Below are 9,760 nucleotides of genomic sequence, written 5' to 3'. Positions count from 1 at the left end.
AGGATGAATTATTTCTGTTTTCTCAGTGACTGGAGTCACACATCTTCATCTCTAAGAGCTAAAAGAGAGTCTCTGAAGACTGCCAGATCATTTAGTGTTAAAGCAGTGACCTCTGACCCCAGGTGAGATATAATCCAGTATTAGGGACTAGAGACTGATACACAAAACGTATGACTCATCTGCTCTAAGGTTCACTCTCTCCAAACTTTCTCACGTGGAAAAAATAGCACTTCTCATAATTATTTATTTAAAAAAAATAATAAACAAAACGTTAAATATATTAACAACTCTGAATAACAACTTACAAATTTATTTTAATTCCCTCACACTCACACAGTTGTTTCATAGTCAAGTGATTTCTACAGAATAATCAGTTCACAAAGCGAGTCAGCTGACTGATAGAAATAACAGATATGACAATACCACAAAAGATGCTGCTTCAGGAGCTTCTGTCCTGTGATCATCCCAAATTATACCATGAGTTCAAAGATCAGCAGGTGTGCTTGATAACAAAAGGCTGTTTATGTTCCACAGAAGAAAGTTAGTCATACAGGTCTGGACCAAAATCAGAGTAAACGATCAATCATTTTGGGGTGAACTAAGTTTGTGTCACAGAACAGATTGTGTGTTTCTTCTTCTTTTTTGTCTGACCTTTAGAAAATGAATGTGAATTATGTTTGTGTTTTATAGTGTGGATCATTGTGGAGAGATCAGAAGTACAGCAGAACTACACATATGTAGGTCGACACACACAATCATTTAGTGAAATGTTTCAGTAACACTTTACAATACGCTTCACAAATTTCATTAATAAACGCTTTGATGAATGTAAGTAATGATAGTAAAGTGCATATAAACATGAACATCATATCTGTTAATGTTCAGATGGTTTCCACTTCAGAATTATGTTTACAGCCCAAATCAATGCCTTGTCAGCATTATTTATTAATAAGGTACATAATGGCATTTTTACCTTTAGGGTAAGATGAGTTAGAAATGTTCACCCTTAGTGTGTCAACTGCTACATAAACTAATGTAAATATGTACAGTAAGTTAATCTTAAAACATTAAGGCTGTTTACAGGCATTGTTCAGGATTAGTTCATGTTATCTAATGCATTAACTAATGTTAACAACTGGTGCTGTTTACGTGAATAGATGCATTAATATATGCGTGAATTAACATTAACAAACATCAACTAATGCTGAACAGAGGTGTTGTTCATGATTAATTCATGTTATCTAAAGCATTAACTAATGTTAACTAATACAACCTTATTGTAAAGTGTTACCAATGTTTCTCTCTTCTTGTGTTCAGATGCCTGTGATCTCACACTGGATCCAAACACAGCAAACACTCGTCTCATTCTGTCTGAGGAGAACAAGAAGGTGACGGGTGTGTTTCAGCATCAGTCGTATCCTGATCATCCAGAGAGATTTGATAAGTGTCCTCAGGTTCTGTGTGGAGAGAGTCTGACTGAACGCTGTTACTGGGAGGCTGAATGGAGCGGACATGCTGAAATATCAGTGACATATAAAGGACTCAGCAGGAAAGGATGGCGTGAAGACTGTTGGTTTGGATACAATGACAAATCCTGGAGTCTCTACTGCTCTAATAACAGATTCACTGTCCATCACAATATGAACATCACTGATATACCTGTCCTCCGTTCATCCTCTAAGAGAGCAGGAGTGTATGTGGACGTGTCGGCCGGCACTCTGTCCTTCTACAGCGTCTCTGACACACACACACTCACACACTTACACACATTCAACACCACATTCACTGAACCCCTCTATGCTGGATTTACAGTTCATTATAAGTCCTCAGTGTCTCTGTGTGACATTAAACAACCTCCTGTGAGAAACAACAGTGATACACACACAACCGGGTGAGTGAAATATACTGTGTCTTAGTGAAGGATTTTTCCAGACTGTGATTAATAGTTCAATCCTCTGTTCTTCATTCATCACTAAACACTAGAGATGCATGATATTGGATTATTGCTGATACCTGATATGATCATATTTGTCAGCAAATTTTGGCCGATAATTGATGCAGATACCAGTAAATCTTGAGTCTTGAGTCTGCGCAGTAGAGAACACAAAGTGGAGCCGCGATATCAAGGTCTCGCCCACACTCCTGCAGAATCAGTTAATAAAGCAGAACAACTCATTATGTCAGTGTGAAATAAACAGTTCTGGAAATGTAGAAATTAAAGGTTCAATCTCCTCCTGAAGGTCCAGAAAGTCTGTGTGTGCTTCAGTGACTTCTTCACTCAGAGAAGCTGTCAATCTCAGCTGTCAATCATGAGGTCAAAACCCACATTTTTATAGCATCAAACAACGAACTAAAAACAAACTTATTTAAAGAACAAACACTTTAACATCAGCATGATAAAAACTGCTTAAAATGACAGAAACCATCTTTGGAAAAAAAATTGACGTGTAACTGAACTGTTTAGTTTGTCTCAGATTCCATTATGTTAAGGCTGCTTCACACTATGTGTTTTATTACAGTCCTTTACTATGGTTGCTTGTCAGACTGTACGAACATGATCCTCATGTCACATTGTGGGATCTCAGCTGTCATTTATGTCAGATTGTACTACAGTCAAGACGCATTAAAAACGGACGTGCGCATGAAAACTTTCCCGGAGTTTTACATCATCAACTCTCATACACGTTTAGTGACTGTGAGCTGCATTACACACAGGACTGAAATGGTGGCTAAGAAAGACATCTCTATCATTAATTTTGAACATGGCTTGTCTTGAAAAACTAAGACAATTTGACGTTCGTTGTAGTAGAAGTCACACTGGAGGATTGTGCACCAAAACTGACACTGCCAGAATTTCGTCGGAGGTAAAATTTGATCGCAACGGTCATTAACCGGGTGTCCGTGAACATGTCAAACTAGCGATCAAAGACTACACATTTTAGGCTAGGATTATAGGAATAGTTTAGCAAAATTTGATTTGCAAAATTTTAGATTTGCAAAATTTGTCTCAGACGACCAAATTGTGGCCAAAATCGCAGTGTGAACAAGCCTTTAGATGGAGAGGGCAGGGTTTATGACCTCTACTGCATCTAACCACATGCGGGTGATCAAGATGCTCTGACTTCACTTTTCAGGACTCGTGTGGTACTCTTGGGACATAGTCTCAACCTCAGACATCACGCCTCCGATCGTTGGCTGAACGTCTGATGCATATGGCACACTTGTCTGGAAACACTTTTTTTTTTTCTCCAAATTCATCATCTGGTTGGTTGAATTCTACAGGATGTCCGGGAGACGTGTGTGTCGCGTTCTTTAACGATCCGCCTGGAAACAAATGCCATAACGCAAAACGCCCTTGTGGAAGAATGTTGTCGTGTTTACAACTGTGACAATGAGCTCTTATCAGGATCAACTAGACGCTGGATTTTCAAAAGTATGTGAAGTTTGCGGCTCCATTGTTGCAGTAAACTTGCACAACTTGAATGAATAATTTATTAGATGCAAGCCGTTCTGTTATTGTAAGGACATCGACTTTACATTTTCACGCCCCTAAACATGACACGGAGCAATACGAATTGTGATTGGTTGCGTTTTATGTCAGTCAAACATCCTCTTGGGTGGTCCTTGGCCAATGAAAGCTGCAATATACTTTCGTGAATGTATAACACTTACAGATAAGGATGTAGATGTAACCATAAAATGAAAGTTTTACGCTGAGGAAACATATCACACATTAAACAGCACACACATCTGTATTGTTTGCTCTCCTACTTGTTCTCTTTGTGTTTGCAGTCCTGTGCTGGTTCGTCGTCATATTTTCCCTCGTGTGTGTTTCCCTCAAGTCAAGTCTTGTTTTCCCCTTGGGTAGTTTTCGTTGTGTTTTGTTTTATTTTTATTATTAATTAAAGCCCATTATTTCTTCTGCAATAGGGTTGTCACTGCTTCCATCACCCCACAAACCTGACATCATTAATGCTAAAATCAAAGTTCCCCTATTATGCTATTTTAAGGGTTCCTATTTTTGTTTAGGTCTCCTAAAACAGGTTTACATGCAACAAAGCTCAAAAAACACTTTCATTTTCTCATAATATCACATCACATTTTTCAATGATTAAGTTAGTCATACAGGTTTGACAATCGATCATTTTGGGGTGAACTAAGTTTGTGTCACAGAACAGATTGTGTTTGTTTCTTCTTTTTTGTCTGACCTTTAGAAAATGAATATGAATCATGTTTGTATTTTATAGTGTGGATCATTGTGGAGAGTTCAGAAGTACAGCAGAACTACACAAATGTAGGTCTACACACACAATCATTTAGTGTTTAGATGTTGATTTGTCTCATTTAGTGAAATGCTTCGGGAACACTTTACAATAAGGTTGTATTAGTTCCCATTCAGTCGGTCACGTTCAACGTACGTCGGACAGACTGACGAATAGGAATCTCGCTAGAGAGGCCAATCTACTTTGAGTGTAACTAAAACGAGCCAATGCACATTGGCATACAATCATATGCATCAGCTGCTCGCCTCACAGCGCGGGTATATAATGAGCAGCAGGTGCATTGCATCTTCAGGTTCCTTAGGGGAGCGAGACGGTTAAATCCTCCTCAACCCCCCTCCATACCCGCTTGGGACTTTGCTCTGGTGCTGAGAGCACTCCAGAATGCTCCCTTTGAGCTCTTGCAATCGGCAGACTTAAAGATTCTGTCTCTGAAGACTTTGCTGCTGGTTGCATTGACCTCCATCAAGAGGGTAGGGGACGTGCAGTCATTTTCGGTCGACGAATCGTGCCTAGAGTTCGGGCCAGGTGACAGCCACGTGGTACTGAGACCCCGGCCTGGCTATGTGCCCAAGGTTCCTACCACTCCCTTCAGGGACCAGGTAGTAAGCCTGCAAGTGCTGCCCCCGGAGGAGGCAGACCCAGCCCTGGCTTTGCTCTGTCCAGTTCGCTTTGCGACTGTACATAGATAGAACCCAAAACTTCAGGGCCTCAGACCAGCTCTTGTCTGTTACGGAGGCCAGCAGAAGGGAAAGGCTATCTCCAAGCAGAGGATGGCCCACTGGATAGTGGATGCCATCGCCCTGGCTTACCAAGCTCAAGGCATGCCCTGCCTGCACAGGTTGAATGCTCACTCCACGAGAGGTGTTGCATCCTCCTGGGCACTGGCTTGTGGCACCTCACTGACAGACATTTGTAGGGCTGCGGGCTGGGCGACACCCTACACATTCGCTAGATTCTATAGCCTTCGTGTCGAGCCGGTCTCCTCCCGTGTTCTCACCTCAGGTCAGAGGCCCCAGCTTAGTGTCGGCTTGCTGTGCTACATGCGCTTTTTACTCCAGAGAGTCCCTACGGGCAGACCCTGTTGAGTCCTCTGGTTACCCTTCGGCAGCCGACGTGGCGGAGCGTCTGGTGCCAGGCCTATACTCCATTGTACAAGGATCCCATATGTCTGGTTCCACGGTTGCTCCTAAACGAAGCCCGTGTCTTTCCCTCTGGGAGAACCCATCTCTCATCGAGTTGGAGTCACCCCAGTTCTTCCATATGTAGTACAGCCCAACTCCTTCGGGGAAGGATGTGGCTTCCGCAGCGTTCTTTTTCCACGATTGGGTACGCTTTCTCAGCATTATCCAATTGTCTCACTGAATGGGTTTTGGGGAACAGCAGTGATCGACTCTCTCTGTGTTAGCCCTGTCCCACCATCCTCAGGCAAGGGGGTTCAGGTGGCTTACAACAGAGCACTGGAAGGGGGCAGCTCCTGTGGCGCTTTGGTAGGGATTCCTATTCGTCGGTCTGTCCGACGTACGTCGAATGTGACCGACTGAATGGGAACGTCTCAGTTACAAAGTTAACCCTCGTTCCCTGAAGGAGGGAACAGAGACGTGCGTCCCGTCGCCACAGTCGCTGTACCCCGCTGATGCTGCCGCCTATCCTATTTGGCTCCTCAGCGAAAACCTGAAGATGCAACACACCTGCTGCTCATTAAATACCCGTGCTGCGAGGCAAGCAGCTGATGCATATGATTGCAGCCAATGTGCATTGGCTCATTTAGTTACACTCAAAGTAGATTGGCCTCTCTAGCGAGATTCCTATTCGTCCATCTGTCCTACGTACATCTCCGTTCCCTCCTACAGGGAACGAGGGTTACCTTTGTAACCGAGACATTAACATTAGTTAATGCATTAGTTAACTTAAACTAATCATGAACAATGCCTGTGAATAGCAGATATGATGTTCATGTTTATATGCGCTTTACTATCATTTATAAATGGAATTTATGAAGCTTATTGTAAAGTGTACACTATTTCAACATTAACTGATGTGTTACTAACATTTGTAGACTCTTTATTAACATGACTTACCATTAACAAAGCATTCATTAATGGAATGTGAACCATTTCTTAAAACTCTACTGTTATAAATAAAAGAATAACAGTCAAACAAGCATAATTTCAAAAATTCAAAAGTAGTTAAAATGATGATGAGTTGCAGTCCTTTCTGGGGGTTTTAGTTTTTTATGGAGTACAGAGCAGAATTTAACTTATTAATCCATGAAAATATGAATCTGGCTTCTCTCCATGAAGCCATGAAAAACGCCTTCTGTGTCGCACAGCAAATGTTGCACCCCTGGAAAGACAGGACTCCGTCTTTTCCTTTTTACAACTTTATTCTTCTCAGTTCAATGTTGGAGTTCTTATTTACACCCAAGGATTTCTCTATACATCGCCTACACTCACAATCAACAGTGCACGTTCGCTCTCTCTTTTTTTTCTGCTCAAGGACTCAGGTGGATGACGTCACTCTTCTGCTCACCTCCGACGTATCGGTAGTGTAACACCTGCGTCGATTGACAGGCACTGATGATATACCAATATCTATAGGCCAATATCTATAGGTTAAACAGCTTAACTTGTGAGGAAGTAAATCTGTATTGAAAATAAATTGATTCTTTGTAGAGAATAAAGTGAAAGTAAAAGAAAAAAATTATTTAACAGTATTCAGTTTCAATTGAATGACAGGTCATAATGACAAAGAAACTCAAACAAATTGGAATGCACGGATTATGCATGGACTAATCTGGGTGCACCCAATAACTATAGAGTTTAGTTAGACTGCAATCGTATAACAAGTTCGCAATTATAACTTTTGACAACCTCAGTTAGCTCAAAACAGGAAAAGAAACATTTTGAAATTCAAAATGTTACAAGAGCAATTCAGGAAATTTTGATTCAATAGATTCTGTTCAATAACTCTGTATAGTACATTCAATTTTGTAAATAAAATCCAAAAAGGTTTGGTTCAATACATTCAATTCAAAAGACTTCTGTGCAAAAATGCAAATCAGAAAAATGTGGTTCAATTCAGTAATCTCAGTTCAGAACGATTCAGTTCAAGTGAATCGGTTCAAAATAGTTCAATTCGATAGATTCACCAGGAACATGATTCGATTCCACAGTTCTGCAAAACTCTGTGTGGTACGAAAACAATAAGGAACAACAACAAAAAAATAGTTCCGTCTTCACAAAGACATTCTTTTGAGCGGTCTCTCGAAGGAAAAATAATGAAAAAAAAAAGTGGCTCCGTTAGTGTGAACTAGCAGGTAATCGGAACTTTCCTACCCGGTTCCTGGGTTAGATTCAACTGTTTCGCCTCAGTCAGCATTCGTCTCGTGTGGTTTGGCTCGCCATCTCACATTGTCCTCAAATTGAAATGATCAGAGTTCCAGCATGAAAAAAAAAACCCTGACCTGTATATATACACAGGCAACATTAAGTTCACAAGCATATCAATTCACTAGTTTCTAGTACAACAGTACAGGTAGCATTTGTCGGCCTGCTAACATTTAACAGTAACACTTTCACTGTAATTCAACAACTCAGTCGACATTACGCCATCTAATTTAACAATAAATATCATCATCATACAATATGAACACTTGCAACTCATACACGTTATTGCTTATCCAACAAACCTCTTCTAACTTGTAATAAACCAGAACTCATCAGTATCACATTACCTCTCACCCAAATACATTGTTGCACATATCTGATTGCATATACAACTGTTTACACAGTGCAAAATGTGTACTCACCAAAATTCATAGAAATAAATGTATAGATGTATTTTATCTTCTTTGACTCCTCTTTTTAGCTCTTGCTCAAAGTTATGCTGCTGCTAATATCATTAGTCTCGAAGAGAAAAGAAAATGGCTTCTCGCATACAGCAACTAGCGTGGTGGGGCGGGACTTCAACATAAATCTCACGTAATTGGACAGTCATTAAAATGTCAATCATCACACTAACATACATTTCACTTTGATTTTATAATTTCTTACACTTTTATTATTAGGATTATTTCTAGTTAGTTTATTATTTTAACACTCTTTAATTAATTTATTTTTTATAATAAACTTAAATTATACAGGGTTACAGTAGCAAAACCAGTCCGCATAATTTAACACAATAGAACTAATTTTGACATAGTCCCCCTTTCAAAATTAAAATTCACATCCGATTAAAAAAAAAAAAAAATAATTATAACACATTCCTAGCGTGAAACACAAACAAACTAAATATTACAAAATGGTTAAACAATTATATAAATTTTATTTCTTTAAATGCTTTGTTAATGGTAAGTCATGTTAATAAAGAGTCTACAAATGTTAGTAACACATCAGGTAATGTTGAAATAGTGTACACTTTACAATAAGCTTCACACATTCCATTAAAGAATGGTTTGTTGAATGTAAGTAATGATAGTAAAGTACATATAAACATGAACATCATAATGTTCAGATGGTTTCCACTTCAGAATTATGTTTACAGCCCAAATCAATACCTTATTAATAAATAATGCTGATAAGTTACACAATGGCATTTTTACTTTTAGGGTAAGATGAGTTAGAAATGTTCACCTTAGTGTGTCAACTTCTACATAAACTAATGTAAATATGTACAGTAAGTTAATCTTAAAACATTAAGGCTGTTTACAGGCATTGTTCTGGATTAATTCATGTTATCTAATGCATTAACTAATGTTAACTAATACAACCTTATTGTAAAGTGTTACCAAAGTTTCTCTCTTCTTGTGTTCAGATGCCTGTGATCTCACACTGGATCCAAACACAGCAAACACTCATATCATTCTGTCTGAGGAGAACAAGAAGATCACATGTGTGGAAGATCTTCAGCCGTATCCTGATCATCCAGAGAGATTTAATGATGTTCCTCAGGTTCTGTGTGAAGAGAGTCTGACTGGACGCTGTTACTGGGAGGCTGAATGGAGCGGATATAGAGCTGAAATATCAGTGACATATAAAGGAATCGGCAGGAAAGCAGGAAGAGACTGTTGGTTTGGATTCACTGACAAATCCTGGAGTCTGAACTGCACTGATAACAGATTCTCTGTCTGTCACAATAAGAGCATCACTTATATACCTGCGATCAGTTCATGCTCTAATAGAGTAGGAGTGTATGTGGACGTGTCGGCCGGCTCTCTGTCCTTCTACAGCGTCTCTGACACACACACACTCACACACTTACACACATTCAACACCACATTCACTGAACCCCTCTATGCTGGATTTGGGCTTTATCCTGATTCCTCAGTGCGTCTGTGTGACATTAAACAACCTCCTGTGAGAAACAACAGTGATACACACACAACCGGGTGAGTGAAATATACTGTGTCTTAGTGAAGGATTTTTCCAGACTGTGATTAATAGTTCAATCCTCTATTCTTCATTCATCACTAAACACTA

The 9,760-nt window shown here is 39.7% G+C and overlaps 1 protein-coding gene across 1 annotated transcript in view; it reads left to right on the top strand.

The window, feature by feature from the left end:
- LOC125271604 (NACHT, LRR and PYD domains-containing protein 3-like) overlaps window positions 1-9,760 on the top strand; it is a 116,977-nt gene that overhangs the window by 102,302 nt on the left and 4,915 nt on the right. Inside the window, exons 6-7 of the mRNA XM_048195715.1 lie at window positions 4,248-4,294; window positions 9,096-9,669. Of these exons, the coding sequence (XP_048051672.1) occupies window positions 4,248-4,294; window positions 9,096-9,669 (621 nt within the window). The remainder of the gene's footprint in view (window positions 1-4,247; window positions 4,295-9,095; window positions 9,670-9,760) is intronic.

This window comes from Megalobrama amblycephala, linkage group LG7 (genome assembly GCF_018812025.1).
Source record: "Megalobrama amblycephala isolate DHTTF-2021 linkage group LG7, ASM1881202v1, whole genome shotgun sequence".
Taxonomy (NCBI): domain Eukaryota; kingdom Metazoa; phylum Chordata; class Actinopteri; order Cypriniformes; family Xenocyprididae; genus Megalobrama; species Megalobrama amblycephala.
The sequence above is the reverse complement of the archived record's forward strand: the minus strand, read 5'-3'. Positions and strand labels throughout refer to the sequence as shown.